The 21,856-nt window shown below is 41.8% G+C and overlaps 1 protein-coding gene and 1 long non-coding RNA gene across 2 annotated transcripts in view; one reads left to right on the plus strand and one right to left on the minus strand.

The window, feature by feature from the left end:
- The window catches only part of LOC311020139, a 452,545-nt gene that overhangs the window by 420,603 nt on the left and 10,086 nt on the right, over positions 1-21,856 (minus strand). The window lies entirely within an intron of this gene.
- On the plus strand, positions 1,076-20,695 carry spint2 (serine peptidase inhibitor, Kunitz type, 2). Its single transcript, XM_084019994.1, has 8 exons — positions 1,076-1,604; positions 5,936-5,959; positions 7,759-7,920; positions 8,064-8,123; positions 8,287-8,454; positions 18,630-18,674; positions 18,787-18,895; positions 19,776-20,695. Exons 1-8 carry the CDS (start codon positions 1,193-1,195, stop codon positions 19,864-19,866), a joined length of 1,071 nt encoding a protein of 356 aa, XP_083876120.1. The 5' UTR covers positions 1,076-1,192; the 3' UTR covers positions 19,867-20,695.

Genomic DNA, 21,856 nt, shown 5'->3' on the forward strand with positions numbered 1-21,856 from the left:
TAGCCCGGCTTTGCGCTTAGCGAGTTTGATGGAATACCCCTCAGGAGAGAGAGAGGGAGATGTTTTGGTCCGAGAGGCTGAGTTTCCGTTACGCGTGCCATCCGCCTTTGATCTGATGTCAGATGTGACGGGACAATCTATATAGATATAAATTCACGTGTTGATTCAATTAGTTTTATTAAATAGTGTTTGTTGTGATTATTTATTGCATTTAAATGTGCCTGGAACTGTGGAAACCTGCCTATGAGGTCTCGGTGACGTGTGCGCACTGCGCGCCGAAATGTGTTCCTCTTCTCAAAGGAAAACACCCCATGATCTATTTGTGTGTTCTATAAGTTAAAAAAGCCCAGCCTCACCCAGACTCCAGCGGCCCACAGGTTAGTTGAGTTTGAGACCCCTGTCTTAGACAGTAGCTATTCTTCCTTGGGTCTCTATATTTCCATAAGAATGTTACATGAGATGGATTACATATATCCATAAAATCCATCCTCACAGTACATCAGAAATACAACATAAACAAAAACATACCAACATAACATTCATACTCACAACATTACAACAAATCAACACAATACAGCACACAGCAAACAACACAAGCTCAAGACCGATCTAATACATACACTAGCTCAACTAAATATATAATATAATGTTTTACACTTATTCCTATGTAAATAAATAACACTTTCTCTTTTGTGAAAACATATTTTATCACTTTCTGAGATCAAAAAACCTGGTAATAAATTCTATGCCATCATTGCTCGATAATGAACCGTCCTCTGTATTAAACTACTTCTACAGGGAGGCAAGAGCAAGCGACCCCCCACTGACTGTCATGCTGCTGTAAACTATTTCTGGAGTCGTCTTATGATAATATTTAAAACTAACTAAAGAATAATGTGACTTGCTTTTCACAACCTGACAGACAGGATCTAAAAGTTCTAAATACAGGAGCAGAATCATCAATAAATTGTAGGCTAGAAAAGAAACATGTGTTTTTGTGTTACGTCATGACGAGGCAGCGGGTGGGCGTGGCCACAGTAACCTCCTCTCGCGCAGGTAAATGTATCTGCGACAACAAAAAGCCACCAAACAAGGAAGTGCGTCGTTCGTCCGCGCGGAGATCAAAAACGGTTCATTCGTGGCGACTCTTTCAACACACTTTAATCCGGTTTCAGTTCAGATCCAAATCAAGATGAAACGGTCGAGTCTAGTGGCGCTCTGTCTCCTGGTCTGTACCGGTCTGGCTCTGGACTGCGAGTGGGACGAGGACGTTAAGCCGGAACAGGGTCTGTCCTCCGTGGACGCCGCGATGATTCACCTGGACCAGATCAGGGAGGTCCCGGGCCCGGAGGAGTGCAGGGCGGCCTGCTGCACCGTGCGGGACTGTGACCTGGCACTGGTGACTTACCTGCCGGACGGAAGGCCGCAATGCATGCTGGTCAACTGTATGATGCAGGATCGGGACGTGTGCCACTTCGAGCCCAACACACAGTCCAGGGTTTACCGCAAGAAAGGGAAGAGGGTGGCAGACAGACCGGCGGAGGAGAGCGAGGAGACGGTGCACGTCGTCCCGTTGATGGCGTCCTGGAACGAGACCAGCAACAGTAAGACAACCTAATCAATGAGGCTAGTCAGGGTTGTTTATTGATTATTGATTAAAGTTAAGTCTCTGACAACAAACTCATTTAATCATTCATTTCAAATTGTAAAATCAAACAAGAAAAAGTGAATAGGCTCAATGACAGTGAGTAAAATGGAGAAATAATGGTCATGGGTTCCAAAGAGATCTTTATAAATGTATGTCATATAATATACTGTAATATAATATGTTTTAAAACTCAACAGAGAAATATGGAAAATAAATACTTGATCAGTCGATACATTCAGATTTTTTGTTAATTGATAGAACAATTCACATTTTCATTAAAATTGCATCATCATAACTTGAGTTTAGTTCTTTGTAAGTTTCCTTCATGATGCTGAAGTGATGAATTACTTCATAGTCTCTGGTGATTTCACAAGTAGCCAGTTTACAAGCTCATAACAAGCCAATACAAAGCTAATAACAAGCTAATAAGTTAATACCAAGCCAATAACAAGCTAATAAAGAGCCAATAAGAAAGCTAATAAACAGCTATTACCAAGCTAATAACAAGCCAATACAAACCTAATAACAAGCTAATAAAAAGCTTATAACAAGCCAATACAAAGCTAACACCAAGCTAATAAGTTAATAACAAGCCAATAATAAGCGAATAAAGAGCCAATAACAAGTTAATAAAAAGCTAATACCAAGCGAATTACAAGCCAATACAAACCTAATAACAAGCTCATAATAAGCCAATAACAAGCTCATAATAAGCCAATAACAAGCTAATAAAATGCTAATACCAAGCTTATAACAAGCCAATAACAAGCTGAATCCTCATCAGAGACTGGTTCCGTTTTTCACATAGATTGCATTTTATTTATGAGATAAATCATTAATTAAAAGTGAATCACAGTATGATCAAAGTGTACAAAGTCCCTATTAATGTCTATTGTTTTAGGGTATAGATTGTAATGAAATAAATTGATGGATAATAATGAGTTAATTTCCGACTGTGACATCATCAAAGTGACCTATCAGGTGAGAGTGAGTCATCAGAGGTATCGGCCTGTTTCAGGTTAGACCAGTCCGTCCACTTCCTGGAGCTTTGACACGAGGAAGTTACACCTGAAAGACAAATGTTTGGTTGTAGGATGAGTTGTTGTCGCTTCATTTTGAAAGGTCAGGGGTTTGTTGTAAATCGTCACATTTCTCCCTAATAACCACGTTATATTGATTATTCATCGTTTCGACTGTACACATCTGTGTTAATGAACATCACATGAATGTTGGGTATCACTTTTCTTTTTATTAAAATAAGTGGAACCTCATAAACATTAATACACACTGTGAAGACAACAATGTCCTTAGTGTAAGCATTAAAAACACAATGTTTGATCCCATTACAGCATAAAACAACAACAACATAATGTAAACAAACTAACTCCAAAATCGAGGGGTGTGTTCCAGAAAGCAGGTTTTGTTAACTCTGAGAAGTTATGAATGTTGTTAATAAACAAGAATTCGGGTCTGTGCTCCGTGGACGCCGCGATGATTCACCTGGACCAGATCAGGGAAGTCCCGGAGCAGTGCAGGATGGCCTGCTGCACCATAGTAGAATCTTTCAACACAATCTACTACATATCTGAACAATATTTTTACGTTTCATATCATGGACATTATCTCGGACCAGAGCAGATTACTTGCATAGCTCTAAGATTTGTTGTGGACGGGAGTTTTCTGAAATGTTTAAGCACATTCTGTGTTGAAGCAGCATTCTGTTGGGGGTTAAGCTACACAATTAAAATAGCCACTTATATTTACTTTGTTTAATATGTGAAATATGATTTAAACTATATGCCTGAGGCCACATGTGTGCACAATATTCTTATGCTTCATGTTCCGCTACAGCCACATTCTTTTTGTTCCTGTGGAATGGAACCAAGATCAGAAGGAATTTCATTACATTTCACTACGGGAACTGAACCTGTTGCCTGCACAGTAGTCTGCACCCCTACCCATTATACCACTGTGTTGTGCTATAAAACTGAAAAGAAAATGTTATCAACTTTAAGGCCGATATCAATTGACTTTTAAATTCAGTTAGACTCATTGATTCAGGCAGTAATTGCCTCCGAAGCCAACTATCTCTGCTTTGCTGCAGTTACGTTGTTCCGCTTTCTAATGATGAACTCGTTTTCTCCATAAACACAAAGTAACATCTCAAACTCTCCCAGAACAAAAGGTAACGTTTTGAAGCTGTTTTATGATATGAAAGTCTCAGAATGTTGATCTGAAGAAGTAGAAAATGGAAAGCCAGTAGTTGCTCATGTGAGAACGCTATTGTAACATCAACATGTCGCTCGCGCTTACATTTACATTTAAGGCATTTAGCAGACGCTTTCGTCCAAAGCGACTTACAATTAGTACATTTGTCCAAAGAAAAAAAACACAACATATCATTGCAGATAAAGTAAGAGATACCTTAAGTACAACAGTGCTATGATCAAAGTGCTATAGGTAAGAACATATAAGTGCTTTTTTAGGGGGGGGGGGGGTTCTTAGTGGGTCATGCTATGCTTGAAGAGCAAAAGTTCACCTTCCATTGTTGTTTTGGTATGCTCGTATTTCCAGCGCTTATTTAATATGTCATGCTACCCCCATGGCATCGTGTTACATGTCACGCTCTCTCTGGTTCCATGGTGCCGGGATGTAGAAGGAGACACCGCTGTGTCTTCTGGGTCCGACTCCTTCAGGTGGTCCGGTTGGTCGAGCAGACCAGGCTTCTTAAGAAGAGGTTTAATTACAGCTACTTTAAAGGACTGTGGCACTTAGCCTGTTCATAAAGACGCATAATGGAGTATAAATAAAGAAGAATTTTGAGGAAAGATTAAGTGTTCAGTTTCAACACCATAAGATAAGACGAGGTCGAGAGTGTGGCTATGACAATGAGTTGGTTTATGAACACTCTAACTGAAGCCAATAGAATCTATTAATGAAGTAAATGCTACACTAAGGCTGTCATTAAAATCCCCCACAATAATAACTTTATCTGATTTAAGGACTAAACTTGATAGAAACTCAGAGAATTCAGATAAGAATTCAGAATATGGACCAGGAGCACAATACACTATAACAAACAAAATTGGCTCTGAATGACTCCCAGCGTCCCTGTGACTGCACCTCATTCACACCTTTGACTCTTCAGGTCAACAATTTCAACATATTAAGGAACAAGTAATGTAAAATTAACGAACTAGACCAGGGGTGGGCAATATTTTTTCCAGTGGGCCATACTGACTCCGTTAAAGTAAGTGAAAGGCCACACAATTGGAAATAACATTTAAACATGGAATATTAAGTGCAGAATTGTTTTAAACTACCGGTACATAGATTTGGTGGGTTTGATTGTGTTATTCACCAGCCCTTTTTAAACAAATACATGATCATATTCATTAATATTACAATTAACTACTCAATTAAGTACTATGATTCAGTGAGACTGTTCTGTTTGTGTAACAGACCTGCATCACTCAATGAAGAAAATATTAGGAAAAACACACAACTCCTTTGAATTACAACTGTGAGAAATGATGACTCGTGAAAAACATTGCATCCAGCTGTTGTAACTAAATTATTGCATTGAAATGCTCATCAAAAAACAATAGACATCCATTTCAAAGCATCCTGATGATCATCAAACTGTCTATGCAAGAGTCAAGGAAGCTATTTTCACCCACTCCAAATTAAAACAGCGCCCTCTGTTGCAATCAGATGGTATAGCAGTTCAAACTCATATCCCTCTATAATGTTGGATTTTTTTTATTTTCTCCTCTGTGGATGCCGTGGGCCCGACTGAGACGGCCCACAGGCCGGGTCTGGCCTGTCCTAATACCTACCATCGTCTCCTATCGTGTATTGTTTGTGTGTGTCAGTGACATTGTGTGATGGTTTCAAAGGAATGAAGGGACACAACTTAAACTAACAACACTCCCTGTTGAGACATTCGGGTCAAACATTCTCTACTGATCACACCCGTGGAGGAGTTGATTACACACTGAAAGACTGATGAGAGACCAACATACTGATTTTAACAGTTTCTTATTATCTGCTGGGTTTTGTATGATGATAAAATACACACACACACACACACACACACACACACACACACACACACACACACACACAGGTTCCTTGTATCAAAGAAGTAAATGATTGAAAAAAGACAGAAAGGGAGTACAAACAGAAGACAGTGATGAAGTGAACATGTGGTCAGATGACAGCGTGGGGAAACATGACTCGTGTGCTTTGTAATGTCAGTAACATATTCTTCTTCTTCTCCAACAGAAATGCCTTCTGCTGATTTTGCTGGTATGTTTCAACTCTTCTCTCACATCTTCATCCCAATGTTTAATTCATATTTAAATGTTTCCAACACATACAGAAACAACAAACTGAACAGGATAAGTGGGGGGTCGGGGGGTTACAGCTATCAGAGCCGTTTCTTGCCTTTGGGGGCCCTATGCAAGATTCTGTTTGTGGTCCCCTATTTTGTTAAACTGTGTTGGGGGGGGGGGGGGGGGGGGGGTTCCAAACCTTTAAGATGATCCATGGAGATGCATCAATCTGTTACACTACCATATTATGAAAAACAGGTTTTTTCTGGTCTCTACACCTATAAACTGGTCCTCCCTGAGCCTGCCAACTCCCAGGATGAGGAAAACAAGCGATTCCTTCATGGTCTCTGCAGCCCACCCTCTGGTAAAACTGTGCTCCTACAGGCTGTTCAGATTCAGCTCCTTTCATTACGTAACGAAAGGAGTCATTTGCATAAGCCCGAACTCCTCTGCACGATGATAGGAGATCCGAAAGGGGGGCGTTTCGCAGCACAGCGCTGAGAGCCGACAGCGCGGACGGAGAAAGCGGACAGACAGCGCCAACCAGAGAGACCCACGGAGAGCGCTGACGAGAGCATGGACAGACCGACAACAGGACTGACAGTCCAGGCCGACAGCAGCACGGACCGGCACGGACCCACAGCACGCACGGAGAATGTGGACCGACATCACGGACAGACAGCGAGGGAGAGCGTGACCGACAGACCCATAGCGTGCACTGAGAGCACGCACGGACCCACCGCGTGCACGGAGAGTGCAGCCCAACTTACCGGTCATGGCGCTGGGTGATCCGGCTGGTGCTCCGTGAATAAATCCCTTTGCAGGTGAAGCTGGAGACAATCCTTCCTCTGTCTCACGCGCTCTGGTGCGTCTTCTGCTGCCTCCGGTTGGACGGAGCCCTGGGGCGCGTGTCCAACAGAGCACCGTGCACGGCGGTCCGGGTCTGGTCTCTTGCGTTTCATTTTTACGGCTACGGTCCGTGTTCGCTTGTATGTGTGTGCTAACCACTTCACATCGGACTGCTTCAGTAATGAGTAAAAGTAAAAGTATCTGTCCCCACAATACGGGGCTAGGCGATGACAGCCGGAGCTCATTAGCATTTAAAGGTGCAGACACAGAAGCAGCATGTTCTCAGTAGAGCTCATTTGAGCAACTTTTAGACAGCTGAAATTCAGGACCGTAGATGGGTTTGGGGCAATGCATATCGAAAACAGTGTTGTTGGACCTCTTAGCTGTGTGGAATTGATGAAAACAGTATAATAGGGGAACTTTAAGGAACAAGTAAAGTAAAATTAACGAACTAGAAGGTTGCGATGTTAAGAAAACTAGATTTCTTTATTACCAAACCACAAGGTGGCACTGTTCTAACACCACCTGTTCTCCTACCTACTATCGTCTTCCTCTATCTTGTGTGTGTGTGTGTGTGTGTGTGTGTGTGTGTGTGTGTGTGTGTGTGTGTGTGTGTGTGTGTGTGTGTGTGTGTGTGTGTGTGTGTGTGTGTGTGTGTGTGTGTGTGTGTGTGTGTGTGTGTGTGTGTGTGTGTGAGAGACATTGTGTGATGGTTTCAAAGGAATGAAGGGACACAACTTAAACTAACAACACTCCCTGTTGAGACATTCAGGTCAAACATTCTCTCTACTGATCACACCCGAGGAGGAGTTGATTACACACTGAAAGACTGATGAAAGTGTGTGTGCGTGCAAAAACAGCACTGCAGAAATAAAACCATCAGAAATGTAAATCTGACATATCTCTGTGGTTTTGTCCAATCAGAGCGCTGTGAGGCGGCACCTCAGGTGGGTCCCTGCAGAGCAGCGTTTCAGCACTGGTACTACAACAGTGAGACAGCAAGCTGTCAATCATTCATCTACGGAGGCTGCAGAGGAAACGAGAACAACTACGTCAGCAAGGAGAGCTGCATGGCTACCTGTGGAGGTCAGTGTTACATCCGTCTGTACCTGTGCAGGTCAGTGTTAAATCTGTCTGTACCTGTGCATGTCAGTGTTACATCTGTCTGTACCTGTGCAGGTGAGTGTTATGAGTGTACTGTTAATGTAACGTTACCTCTCCTCCCGCAGTCAAAGTTCTTCCCTCCTCCAAGAAAGCAGTTGCTGATGACATTCCTACAGAATACAAAGGTACAAGGTATTTGTATTTGTCCTGCATCTGGTGTAATGCGTCTAAGTCTTATGAATTATTATTATTATTACAAAGAATAAATCATCTGATAACAACATTTACCTGATGGTAAACAAAATAAAACCAGTAAACAGTCAGTAAATGAATGGTGTCTGTTACTAGATGACTGTATGGCGACCTCTGACCCTGGTCCGTGCCGTGCCGCCTTCCCCATGTTCTACTATGACCCGAACACCGCCACCTGTCAGTCATTCATTTACGGAGGTTGTCGCGGAAACAAAAACCGCTACGGCACCATGGATGAGTGTATGAAGCGCTGCAGGCAAGACGGTAAACTCACTTTACTTACATGGTACTGTCTTTGTGTGTGTGTGTGTGTGTGTGTGTATATATATATATATTAGTGCTGTCAATCGAAATAATTTACTAATTCATCGCACAATTTGCCGTAATTAATCGCAATTTATTGAATAAAGAATAAAGTATGTTATAATGGTTATTTAAATGTAAAATGATGGAATTTATGTAGAATCAACACAAAGGAAGTATTTAAATTCAAATACTATTGTTAAATAGCAGCTTTTTTAACTTTAAGCACAGATTCTCTCATGTGAACTACAGATTTCCAAAGAAACCATCAAGGCCATGAAAATTAACTGTCAGAAAAAGGCATATTTCTTATATAACAGAACATTTCAAAAAGGTCCACAATAGAACATGCAAATATGGAAAAAAGAACAAGGAAATATTCTGCTGTGAAGTCAGTCATACATTTGCATTGAGAAATCATTAGGCTAACTAGAAACTAACTATCTGAAAAGCACCATGCCAGTCTTTAGGTATTAAAATAAAATCCAAATCCTCACATACCCTTCGTATGTGAGGATTTGGATTTTATTTGAACTCCAAAGGCCCAGGTGACTTTATCAGAATGCATAGTATCCTGGATCCATGTCATAACTGGCCTTTAAAAATAAAAATCTGCCTGCCTCTATGGGAGATTAACATAGGGGTGCCCATACTTATGCACCCTGTATTTTAATGAAGAACGTTTATTTCTTTATGATACATTATTCATTCACAAAGAAAACTGGTGTCCTAATAGGATTTTTCCTCATTTGTTTATTAAGGCATAAAGATCAATTCACAAAAGATGATTTTTTTATTCCTCTTTAGCATAACTTTGGCATGGGGTGCCTAAACTTACCTAAACCTAAACCTATATATATATTATACTATATATTAGGGCTGGGTATTGTTTAGAATCTCACGATTCGATTCGATTTTGATTCGTTGGGTCACGATTCGATTCAATTTCGATTCGATATTGATTGAAATGCTTCGATATCGATTCAGTATCAAGTAGAAATACACAAGTAAGAGTACCAGATCATTTTTTCAAATAATTTATTTAGTTTCATGCCTTATGAACAGCCGTGGTACAACTCATGGCATGATAAAACAGGACACTGCTTAAACACTGAACTACAGTGCATGTAACGGGTTCACACCAGCCGCGGAAGCTATGTTAGTAGACAGTAGTAGTGCAGATATACCGTTGAAATGCACATATTTGTTTATCTACTCTTACACAAATATGATCGCATTTGTCAATCGCAGTATTTTATTTTGAAAATTGCTTTTATTTTGAAAATTGACCGGATTGTCTTGTGTCTCTTTGTGTGATTTTCTGCCAGAACTGACGCGTTCGCTCGCGTCACGCGCAAAAAATAGAGCAGACACCGAAACGATCGCTTCACGGCACGGGACGGCCGCGCCTATTTGCGGCGCTCCGTGTCTGGTGTGAACTACACTATCGCTTAACAAGGGCGCCAAAAGGAAGCGGGCTCCGCTACGCGCCTATTCGCGGCTCTTCCGCGGCCGGTGTGAACGCTGTGCTCACTCCGGTCGCCATATTGTAATGGTTTGGTCTAGTGCGGCCCCCGTACGTACAGCGCGAATCACACGAGGGTGTCGGTCACAGCGCCCACACTGGCCAGGGGCTTGAATAGATTCAGAACATGGCTGAATCGATATTGAATTGCAGGGAAAAGAATCGCAATGCATTGCTGAATCGATATTTTTACCCATCCCTACTATATATTAGGGCTGAGTGAATTTATCGATTTTGCGATATAAATCGATATTTTGTTTCCACAGAAAGTATCGATTTTTTAGCCACGAGTATCGATACATTAAGTCCCATTCAAATCCCCCTGGCACTCTGCTCGCTGCGCCGAGAGACGGCCGTGCAGGATCGCGGCGCTTCGCGTCTGGTCTGAACTGCACTGCACTATCGGTTAACAAAGGCGCCGAAAGGAAGCGTGCTTCGTTCGCGGTGCTTCAGCGGCCGCCCGGTTCACGCCGGCATGACGCCAGGTTCACACCAGCTGCTGCAAAGCGTCACGGCCACGGAAATCACACATGATCCGCTGCCCCCCAGTTCAGACCAGAAGCGTATTTCTCCGCGACGGTCGACAAGCGCTTCTGCTCAGCTGTTATTCATTCAGAGCTATTTTTTTCATCGTGGGTAAGTAAATAACCTCATGAAATTAATAAGCCATATTACTGTAGACACCCAAAACCCCACCCCCCGCCCCATAGCCAGCCCACTCCGTTGCTCTCACAGGTGTGCCACATCAAGATGCTGATCTGACATCATGATTAGTGCACAAGTGTACCTTATACTGCCCACAATAAAAGGCCACTCTGAAATGTGCAGTTTTGTCTCACAGCAAAATGCCACAGATGCCACAAGCATTGAGGGAGCGTGCAATTGGCATGCTGACAGCAGGAATGTCAACCAGATCTGTTGCTCGTGCATTGAATGTTCATTTCTCCACCATAAGCCGTCTCCAAAGGCGTTTCAGAGAATATGGCAGTACATCCAACCGGCCTCACAACCGCAGACCACGTGTAACCACACCAGCCCAGGACCTCCACATCCAGCAGGTTCACCTCCAAGATCGTCTGAGACCAGCCACTCAGACAGCTGCTGAAACAATTGGTTTGCATAACCAAACAATTTCTGCACAAACTGTCAGAAACCGTCTCAGGGAAGCTCAACTGCATGCTCGTCGTCCTCATCGGGGTCTTGACCTGACTCCAGCTCGTCGCCGTAACAGACTTGAGTGGGCATTCGATGGCGTCTGGCACGTTGGAGAGGTGTTCTCTTCACGGATGAATCTCGGTTTACATTGTTCAGGGCAGATGGCAGACAGCGTGTGTGGCGTCGTGTGGGTGAGCGCTTTGCTGATGTCAATGTTGTGGATCGAGTGGCCCATGGTGGTGGTGGGGTTATGGTATGGGCAGGCATCTGTTATGGACGAAGAACACAGGTGCATTTTATTGATGGCATTTTGAATGCACAGAGATACCGTGATGAGATCCTGAGGCCCATTGTTGTGCCATACATCCATGAACATCACCTCATGTTTCAGCAAGATAATGCACGGCCCCATGTTGCAAGGATCTCTACACAATTCTTGGAAGCTGAAAATGTCCCAGTTCTTGCATGGCCAGCATACTCACCGGACATGTCACCCATTGAGCATGTTTGGGATGTGCTTGACCGGCGTATACGACAGCGTGTACCAGTTCCCACTAATATCCAGCAACTTCGCACAGCCATTGAAGAGGAGTGGACCAACATTCCACAGGCCACAATTGACAATCTGATAAACTCTATGCGAAGAAGATGTATTGCACTGCATGAGGCAAATGGTGGTCACACCAGATACTGACTGGTTCTGAGTCCCCAGACCCCCAATAAAGCAAAAAAATGCACATTTCAGGGTGGCCTTTTATTGTGGACAGTCTAAGGCACACCTGTGCACTAATCATGATGTCAGATCAGCATCTTGATGTGGCACACCTGTGAGGTGGGATGGATTATCTCAGCAAAGCAGAAGTGCTCACTATCACACATTTAGACTGATTTGTGAACAATGTTTGAGAGAAATGGTAATATTGTGTATCTGGAATGAATTTTAGATCTTTAAGTCCATCTCATGAAAAATGGGAGCAAAAACAAAAGTGTTGCGTTTATATTTTTGTTGAGTGTATATTGTGAAACAGCAGTCTGAAGTACTGAAGCAAGACTTTACTGATCTGCGAAACACAATCAGCTGTCTGAATATGGAAGTGTCCATCAGTGGGCCTCTGCCACCAGTTGGAAAAGGAGTCGAGAAATTCTCGTGACTTTTGAGTCTCAGCACATGGCTTTCAACTGCATGTGCCGTCCGTTCGGTTCATTTTATGGACAATTTCAACTTTTTCTGGGATCACCGACATCTTTTTAAGGCAGATGGACTGTGCCTAAATAGGCTTGGAATAAAACTTTTCATCTCCAACCTATTTTATCTCCTGCGTCACCCATCTGTTCCCTCTGCCAAGGACACAAGACAGGAAGACGCCAAAACAAAACATGACACAAGCCCTGAAAGAGAGCCTGTTCGGCCCCATCCTGAAGAGAGCTTCGACCATGTCAGTCATCAGGGCCGAGAGGAAGTGTCCCCACCTTCCACCTCACCAACAAATCCACCTTCCTCCCCTCCCCAAACCCCATTCAGGTCATCCTTCTCTACAGCCACCCTTTCCCCCTCCTCCCCTCTCATGGAGTTCACTGACCAAATGAAAGAGCTGGTCACTGCTGGGACCAGATTCACACTCCGCACTACTCCCAGGTTCTATCCCTCAAATGCTCCACTTCATCCTCTTCCACCACTGGCTCTAATTCCTCATCCAGTTCTGGCAAAATCACAGAAGGCACGACCTGCACCACCCCCACCTCTACAAGGACGGCAGAATTATCTTCTGTCTCCACAGCCTGATAACAGTTCAGCATGTTCAGTTACTACTTACTGTGCAAAATACAGCAAGCTCTAACTGATATGTGCTGGGCTCAGGCTACAGGACGGATCACACTCATGACTTTTTCCAGGATAAGTCAGGGCCCTATACGCTGGTAGCTTCCTCAGTTCCGGTCTTCAATCGAAAAAGGCTAAGCAAGAAGCACCCAACCTATTCTGCAAATTTATCAAATCTAGCATCCATTCCTCATCAACCACAGCCAGTCCCAAAACATTGGGAAGCTAATGATTTTAACAAACTAAAGCTAGCTTTATTAAATGTCAGGTCTCTGGCCAACATTTTTAATCAATGATTTTATCACCAAGCACAATCTTGATTGTTTGTTCTTAACTGAAAGCTGGTTAGATCCAAATAACAGTACTGCTGTTCTTATTGAATCAGCTCCTCCCAACTTCAGTTTTATGAGTGAAGCTAGAGTGCATAAGAAAGGAGGGGGAGTGGCTGTTTTGTTTAATGATTCCCTCCAATGCAAGCAGATATCTTATGGAAACTTTGCATCCTCAGTTGAATTCTTCTTCCCGAGTTATGTTCCTAAATGTCTACAGGCCACCTAAATACCGTGCAACCTTTTTTGATGATTTTTCTGAACTACTGTCTATAATCTGTATTGACTTTGACTGTGTGGTTATTGTTGGTGATTTTAACATTCATGTTGACAAACTCCATGACAGGGGGACTAAAGAACTGTGTTGTGTCATTGATAATTATGGGCTGACTCAGCATGTGACAGAGCCCACTCATAACAAAGGTCACACCCTGGACTTGATCATGTCCAAGGGTGTTAGCATTTCTAAGGTTGTTGTGACTGATGTTGCTCTTTCTGATCATTCCTGTGTTTTCTTTGAGAGTGCTATCTCTGTGCAGACAAATGTTCAAAGAAACGTCATCACAAAACGGTAAATCACAGAAAACACCTGTGAAACATTTATTCAGGTGTTCTCCTCCACACCTACCCTCCCTTGGGTCTCAGTAAATGAGCTTTTGACAATTTCAATGTGAAAATCACAAATAGTATTGATGCCATTGCCCCCACGAAGCTGAAACTTGGTCCCTGGCAAAAAAAAAAGGTCTCCATGGAGAAATGCCACGATGGTAAGAACAGAAAAAAGAGTGTCGGAAAGCTGAACGTAGGTGGCGGAAAACAAATCTCCAGGTTCACCATGATATCTATAAAAAAAAAGTCTTAGAATATACAACCTGGAACTGAGAAATGCAAGACAATCCTTCTTCTCGGACATCATTGCAAAAAACAACAATAACGCACGGACCTTGTTTGCTACTGTCAACAGGCTAACAAATCCACCTGTGTCAGTAGCCCCTGAACTGCTTCCACCAGTGCCTGCAATGACTTTGCCTCCTTCTTCACAGTCAGTGCCTCCACATCAGGGGCAGGACATGTGTTGTCCATGTGTCCACTCAAGGTCAATTCAGAAACCATGGCACAATTTCATGTGATTAACCATAAAACCTTGGAGGACATCAAACAATATCTGAAATCCTCCTCCTGCTGCTTTGATATTCTGCCAACAGGCCTTTTCAAAAATGCATCAAACTGCATGACCCCAGATCTTTTACAGATTGTAAACGTCTCTTCTGTTAGTTGTCTTCCCACAGGCCTTGAAAACTGCTGTTATCAAGCCTCTCTTAAAAAAGGACAATTTAGACACTTCACTAATGAACAATTATAGACCAGTAAAATCATCGAAAAAACAGTCTTTAAGCAGCTGAACGACTTCATGGTAATGAACAACTGTTTTGATGTCTTCCAGTCAGGATTTAGACCACACCACAGCACCGAGACAGCTCTTGTTAAGGTCTTCAATGACATCCACTTAAATAAGGACAATGGTAGAATTTCAGTCTTGGTATTACTTGATCTCAGTGCTGCATTCGACACAGTCGATCACAACATACTCCTTGACCGTCTGGAAAACTGGGTGGGACTCTCTGGCACAGTATTAAAATGGTTTGAATCCTACTTGAAGGACAGGGACTACTTTGTGTCTATAGATAATTACACATCTGAGCGGGCAAAAATTACACGTGGAGTTCCCCAAGGCTCCATTCTGGGCCCTCTTTTGTTCAATATCTACATGCTTCCACTGGCTCAGATCATGAAAAACAACAAAATATGTTACCATAACTATGCAGACGATACACAAGTTTACATATCAATATCACCAGGGGACTATAGTCCAATTCCAGTACTGATTAGATGCACTGAGCAAATCAATAATTGGATGGAGCAAAATTTTCTCAAATTAAACAAAGACAAAACTGAAATCATTGTTTTTGGAGCCAAGGGGGACCAAAGAACTCTGTTGTGTCATTGATAATTTTGGAGTGATAATTAAGGAAGAACGGTCAAAATTAAGCACCCAGCTTCAAGTGGTAATGCTAAAAACCACAAACAAAGCCAGAAAATTAGGTGTAGTCATGGACTCAGACCTGAACTTCAACAGCCACATTAAACCAGTTACAAAGTCAGCCTACTATCACCTAAAGAATATATCAAGGATTAAAGGACTTAGTTACTAAGTTACTGTTGCCTTTCTATCAGCTCGAACCAGTCTGGCCATTCTCCTCTGACCTCTGGCATCAACAAGGCATTTGCGCCCACAGAACTGCCGCTCACTGGATATTTTCTCTTTTTCGGACCATTCTCTGTAAACCCTAGAGATGGTTGTGTGTGAAAATCCCAGTGTATCAGCAGTTTCTGAAATACTCAGACCAGCCCGTCTGGCACCAACAACCATGCCACGTTCAAAGTCACTTAAATCACCTTTCTTCCCCATTCTGATGCTCGGTTTGAACTGCAGCAGATCGTCTTGACCATGTCTACATGCATAAATGCATTGACTTGCTGCCATGTGATTGGCTGATTAGAAATTTGCATTAACGAGCAGTTGGACAGGTGTACCTAATAAAGTGGCCGGTGAGTGTATATGTGTGTGTATATATATATTTATTGTGTTTGTGTGTGTTTGTGTGTGTGTGTGTGTGTGTGTGTGTGTGTGTGTGTGTGTATATATATATATATATATATATATATATATATATATATACACACACACAGTCATGGCTGAAAGTGTTGACACCACCTGACACAGTATTTCTCCCAGAAAATTATTGCAATAACGCATGTTTTGTTATACACATGTTTATTTCCTTTGTGTGTATTGAAACTATACAAAAAAGCAGTGAAAAATATATGATTTTGACATAATTCCACACAAAACTCCAAAAATGGGCTGGACAAAATGATCGGCACCTTTTCAAAATTGTGGGTAAAAACTTTGTTTCAAGCATGTGATCCTCGTTTAACCTCACCTGTGGAAAGTAACAGGTGTAGGCAATATAAAAATCACACCTGAAACCAGATAAAAAGGAGAGACATTGACTCGATCTTTTCATTGTGTGTCAGTGTGTGCCACACTAAACATGGAGAACAGAAAGAGGAGGAGAAGAGAGCTTTCTGAGGACTTGAGAACTAGAATTGTGGAGAAATATCAACAATCTCATGGTTACAAGGCCATTTCAAGAGATCTTGGTGTTCCTTTGTCCACGGTGCGCAATATAAACAAGAAGTTTAAAACCCATGGCACTGTAGCAAATCTCCCTGGACGTGGACGAAAAAGAAAAAATTGATGTAAGGTTGCAACGCAGGATAGTCCGAATGGTGGATAAGCAGCCCCGATCAACTTCCAAACATATTGAAGCTGTCCTGCAAGCTCAGGGTGTATCAGTGTCAACGCGAACTATCCGTCGTTGTTTGAATGAACAGAAATGCTATGGAAGGAGGCCCAGGAGGACCCCACTGCTGACACAGAGACACAAACAAGCTAGACTGCAGTTTGCCAAAATGTATGTGAGTAAGCCAAAATCCTTCTGGGAAAATGTCTTGTGGACAGATTTTTGGTAAAACACATCATTCTACTGTTGAGGAAGAATCAGGCTTACAAAGAAAAGAACACTATACCTACAGTCAAATATGGTGGAGGTTCAAAGATGTTTTGGGGTTGTTTTGCTGCCTCTGGCACTGGGTCCCTTGACTGTGTGCAAGGCATCATGACATCTGAAGATTACCAAGGGATTTTGGGTCGCAATGTAGGGCCCAGTGTCAGAAAGCTGAGTTTGCGTCCTAGGACATAGGTCTTCCAGCAGGACAATGACCCCAAACATACCTCTAAAAGCACACAGAAATGGATGAAAACAAATCGCTGGAGGGTTCTAAAGTGGCCAGCAATGAGTCCTGATCTTAATCCCATTGAAAATCTGTGGAAGGAACTTAAAATTGCTGTTGGGAGACGGCACCCTTCAAATATAAGAGAACTGGAGCCGTTTGCAAAAGAAGAGTGGTCCAAAATTCCAGTTGAGAGGTGCAAGGAGCTCGTTGATGGTTATAGGAAGAGATTGATTTCAGTTATTTTTTCCAAAGGGTGTGCAACCAAATATTAAGTTGAGGATGCCAACAATTTTGTCCGGCCCATTTTTTGAGTTTTGCTTGTAATTATATTAATTTTGTTTTTTTCCCCTCTCTTTTTGTGTTAATCCAATGCACACAAAGGAAAAAACATGTGTATAACAAGACGTGTAAAGGGTAGGGTTGCACATCTCTTTGTGATAAACGGTTCGATATGCATCTAGATACACAGGTTACGATTCGATTCAAAAACAGTATCCTTTACTTTAATTAAAAATACTGGCGGTAAGAGGCAAACAAGACCACAACATCGGTGCAGTCCGGATCAGGTTCCACCACGGTCCAGGGAGACCTGCTAGGCAAGAGAGATTCGAATCGATTCCATACAGTGTAAGAACGATACGATTCGATTCTACGGTTAATATTTGTTGTAGATATTTTATAAAATAAAGAAGCCGATTCTATGAAAGTGACAGTACAATAGTTTCTTATGAAATATGTAAAATACCACATATCCCCAAACATTGTGGCTGTATGGCACTGGCAAAAAAAAAAAAAACAGAACAACAAAATCACATGTCAATGTATTTATTTTTAGACATGGACCAAAAAAAAGTCTGGCTGAATCGTTGGATGGTGGTCACAGGACAGTGTCGTGGACGCTACCCGTGCTGCAGCCGCCTCTTGTGGCGTAAGTTGAGACACAAGCGATTGACATTCAAAGCCTTCCGTCTCTCACGTGCGGTCGTGGAGTGCCTGCGGTCACACGGCAGCGTCGCAGCCGCCTACCTGTGCTGGGCCCACCTCTCCACCTCCACCTCCTCCATGTTCTGTGTTGTCCCTTGTTTATAACTCATACAAGCTAGCCAGCTACGGCGTTTCGCGGGCAGCTTCAGGTCTCGCGTTGTTTTAGAGACGCTGGTGTAATGCCGCCAACCGCTTCAGAGTCTCGCGATACCCGATCCATGACTCTGTAACCGATTCATCTAGGAATTCATTGATCATTTGTATCGATTGAGGAGGCTGCTACCGATGCAGCCGTATCCTTCACTTGTCGAACCTAATATCCAGTCGCATCGGTTTATCGTTTACAACCCTAGTAAATGGCAATCATTTTCTGAGAGAAATGGTGCATTTCCTGGAAAAAATTCAGGGGTATATATATATGTATATGTATAACAATGTGTATACTACATTTTTCTCCTTCCAGGTGCCTTTGACACTCACGGAAAAGCTCGCGACCACTGGACTGCAGGTCAGATTTTGTCTGTGTAATGACACCCATGTGTAATGACACCCATGTTTAATGCCACTGATGTCAAATGTAAAGTGCTTCTGACCTGATCTTCATCTTTTCTGCCTTCCAGGCGTCTTCCTCTTCATAACTCTGGCAATTATCTCTGCTTTGCTGCTAGCGACACTTGTCGTCATCACAGTGAGGAGGCACAATCTGTCACACCGTCCGTCTTCTATCAGGTAAGATTCAATTCAAATTAACTGGATATGAAAAAACATCTGAAGCATTTCCATTTGTAGTCCTCTGAGTAGTATTGACCAATCACATTTGAGCATTGAGCGAGTTGACAGTCTGTGTGGAGATGGAAAGAGGTAGATGGCAGCTGAAATGCATCATTTTTGATGGCAGAGGTGACAGGTAACGAAGTACAAATACTTCGTTACTGTACTTAAGTAGATTTTTCAGGTATCTGTACTTTACTTTAGTATTTATTTTTCTGATGACTTTTTACTTTTACTCCCTACATTTATACACAAAAATATGTACTTTCTACTCCTTACATCGTAAAAACAGTTGTTGTCGGCTCCAAAAAGGACTCCAAAAATGGCGTATGCGCTGTGTCCTGTGTAAACCAAAAAACCATGAGCTGCTGGCGTGATTATTCTTGATTATTCTGTCTGAACTTTTTTCGTTTAACAAAATGATCAAAAGATGTATTGTGTTTCAATAACGGCAAAAATTCATTTTTACTTTTTACTTTTACTTTGAAAGTACATTTCAGAGCCTGTACTTTCTTACTTTTACTTGAGTAAAGGAGTTGAATCAGTACTTCTACTTTTACCAGAGTATTTACACATGTATCTGTACTTCTACTTAAGTACAGAATATGAGTACTTTTGCCACCTCTGGTTGATGGATGCAATGATTGATGGGTGTCATGGTTGATGGATGCAATGATTGATGGGTGTCATGGTTGATGGATGCAATGATTGATGGGTCTCATGATTGATGGATGCAATCATTGATTGGGGTCATGGTTGATGAATGCAATGATTGATGGATGTCATGATGAATGTAATGATTAGTGGATCTAATTGTGATATTTCAATCTTCCTTCAGTGATAAGGAGGAGCTGCTTCCAGATCTTGATGAGCAGTCCTCTATGGAGTCTCTGGCCATCACAGAGAGCCCCAAACCAGACAAGGCCTGAAGAGAGGGTCTGAGGCCCACCAAGATCTAGAGCTTTTTGTGTTACATTATCTTGTAACAGAACAGGCTGTGGTCTATTTTAAACCTGCTATATTCTGGACTATTTGGAATAATAACCTCAGACTCAGAACTGTTTTTAACTTATGCAGTTTAGCTGCCTACTAGCGTTGATTTAGTGATAAGTTATGAAACAAATGTTTTACTGTTGTCATTTGAAGTAAAAATCTAATAAAAATCAATAAGTTTAGCCATCCACTTTCTAGAATGTCTGCTATATTATAATCAATGTAAACTGATGTTTTTTGTACTTTGACAAAATCAGCATTATTAAGGCTTTGATCTCTGGTGACTTAAGATGGTGGTTTGACATAGCTTTTTATATTTTATAGGTTTATCACTTAAACGTCTCATCAAGAGTTTGTTTTTAATAAGTTGAAGCTTGCTGGAGGGAGGGAGCCTGTGTTTCCCATAATGCAACATGATTTCATTAGAGCCTTCTTAACTCCCCTTGCAGGTTGAGAACATCAAAGTCACTAACTGCTATTTTATGTTGATTGATTTATAATGTGTTGATTATTAAATGTAAGGTTCCTTTTATATTTACTGATCACCCAACCAGGTGTTTTTTGATTATTATTAATATTATTATTATTATGACAGGTGGGTTTAATGTGTCAGGTAACCATTCCTCTGTCCTGTTACTGCAAATATTAGTTTCCTAGTTAACACACCAATCTATTATTTTACTGTTAAAATTCAATTCATAAATATAGTTGTAACATTCCTTCAGTAGATGTCTTGTGTTGTATTAAAGTGATTCAACCTTTGAACTGTATGTGTTTCTCAATGGAAATGATCTCCCCTCATTTGGGTCTATTGTCTGACATCTGACAGCAATGGCTACATAGAACATTTTTGTAGGTCAACTGTCATACCATGGTTGGCTGGTGATGAAATTCCAACTGATCATTCTGTCGTAAGTCTGGAATATATGTGGAAACTGATATTGCAATTGAGTCAGCCTGCAATCTTTGAGTGTAACACTGGCCTGAACCATTGCTCTGGTGCTGGCCTTCATGAAAGCAGACATGTGTTTGCAGATGGAACACTAAGGACAGTGTAGTGGAGTACACGTCAAATAATTTCCCAAACATGGCTTCTGTCATTTTAGGTAGTTCTTATCACGCTGATGTATGTCCAAGTGTTCATTCTCCCCGATAAGTTTGATTTGAATTTGTTATTTGATGATCACCCAAGTTTTTATTTTAGTACTTACGCTTGTGAGTGAAATTCCTATTTAATCATGCATTTCTTGTATGATCAGGACTCCTCAGTACTGGAGGACCATTTGCCAACCAGGGATCCCGCCCATTGTATTGAAGTGGAACCCAGCCACTGGGTGTGATGTGGGATAATACAATGACCCTTTGATCAAACACAATGTCTGGAGACACCTGGAATGGTGGCAGCAGGATGCCAGACATGTATGTATATTCAGATATTATAATTAAAGACTGTCTCTTAAGTCATTCCAGTGTCACGCTGTGGATGCCTCATGCTTGCAAGCATTAAAGAGCTTCAGTGGTGAGGATTGATACTGAAATATCAATACTACCAATACCAAAAATGTATGGTCCAGTATCGATTCTCATATAAAAATATCAGTATTTTAGCAATTTGGGGTAAATGAGTAGTTTATCATTAATAGGAACACAGTGGAAATTAACTATACTATCGGGATCTCGTCTAAACGATACCCAGTTGGTAGGAACTACTATTTCTTCCGCCTGTCATAGTCATGTGCGAAACATGGCTATTTATACAGCAGCCAGCTGCTCACTCAGTCAAGTTGACGCGCACACACACACACGCAACCTGTGAGTAGAAAACGGAGCAGACTTAACGGGAATACTGTAAATATGCTGTTGTTCCTAAACAGCAACATTTGAGGAATTGTTTAAAAATGTTCAGTTACTAAACAAAAAAGTGTC

This window comes from Eutrigla gurnardus, assembly GCF_963514095.1.
Source record: "Eutrigla gurnardus genome assembly, chromosome: 10".
In the NCBI taxonomy this organism is placed as follows: Eukaryota; Metazoa; Chordata; class Actinopteri; order Perciformes; family Triglidae; genus Eutrigla; species Eutrigla gurnardus.

Bases quoted from the DNA above. Each gene is read 5' to 3' on its own strand.
- spint2 (XM_084019994.1), top strand. From the start codon at position 1,193: ATGAAACGGTCGAGTCTAGTGGCGCTCTGTCTCCTGGTCTGTACCGGT. The intron at 7,921-8,063 runs GTCAGTGTTACA...CTCCTCCCGCAG, and splicing joins CTGCATGGCTACCTGTGGAG to TCAAAGTTCTTCCCTCCTCC. The intron at 8,124-8,286 runs GTACAAGGTATT...GTCTGTTACTAG, and splicing joins CATTCCTACAGAATACAAAG to ATGACTGTATGGCGACCTCT.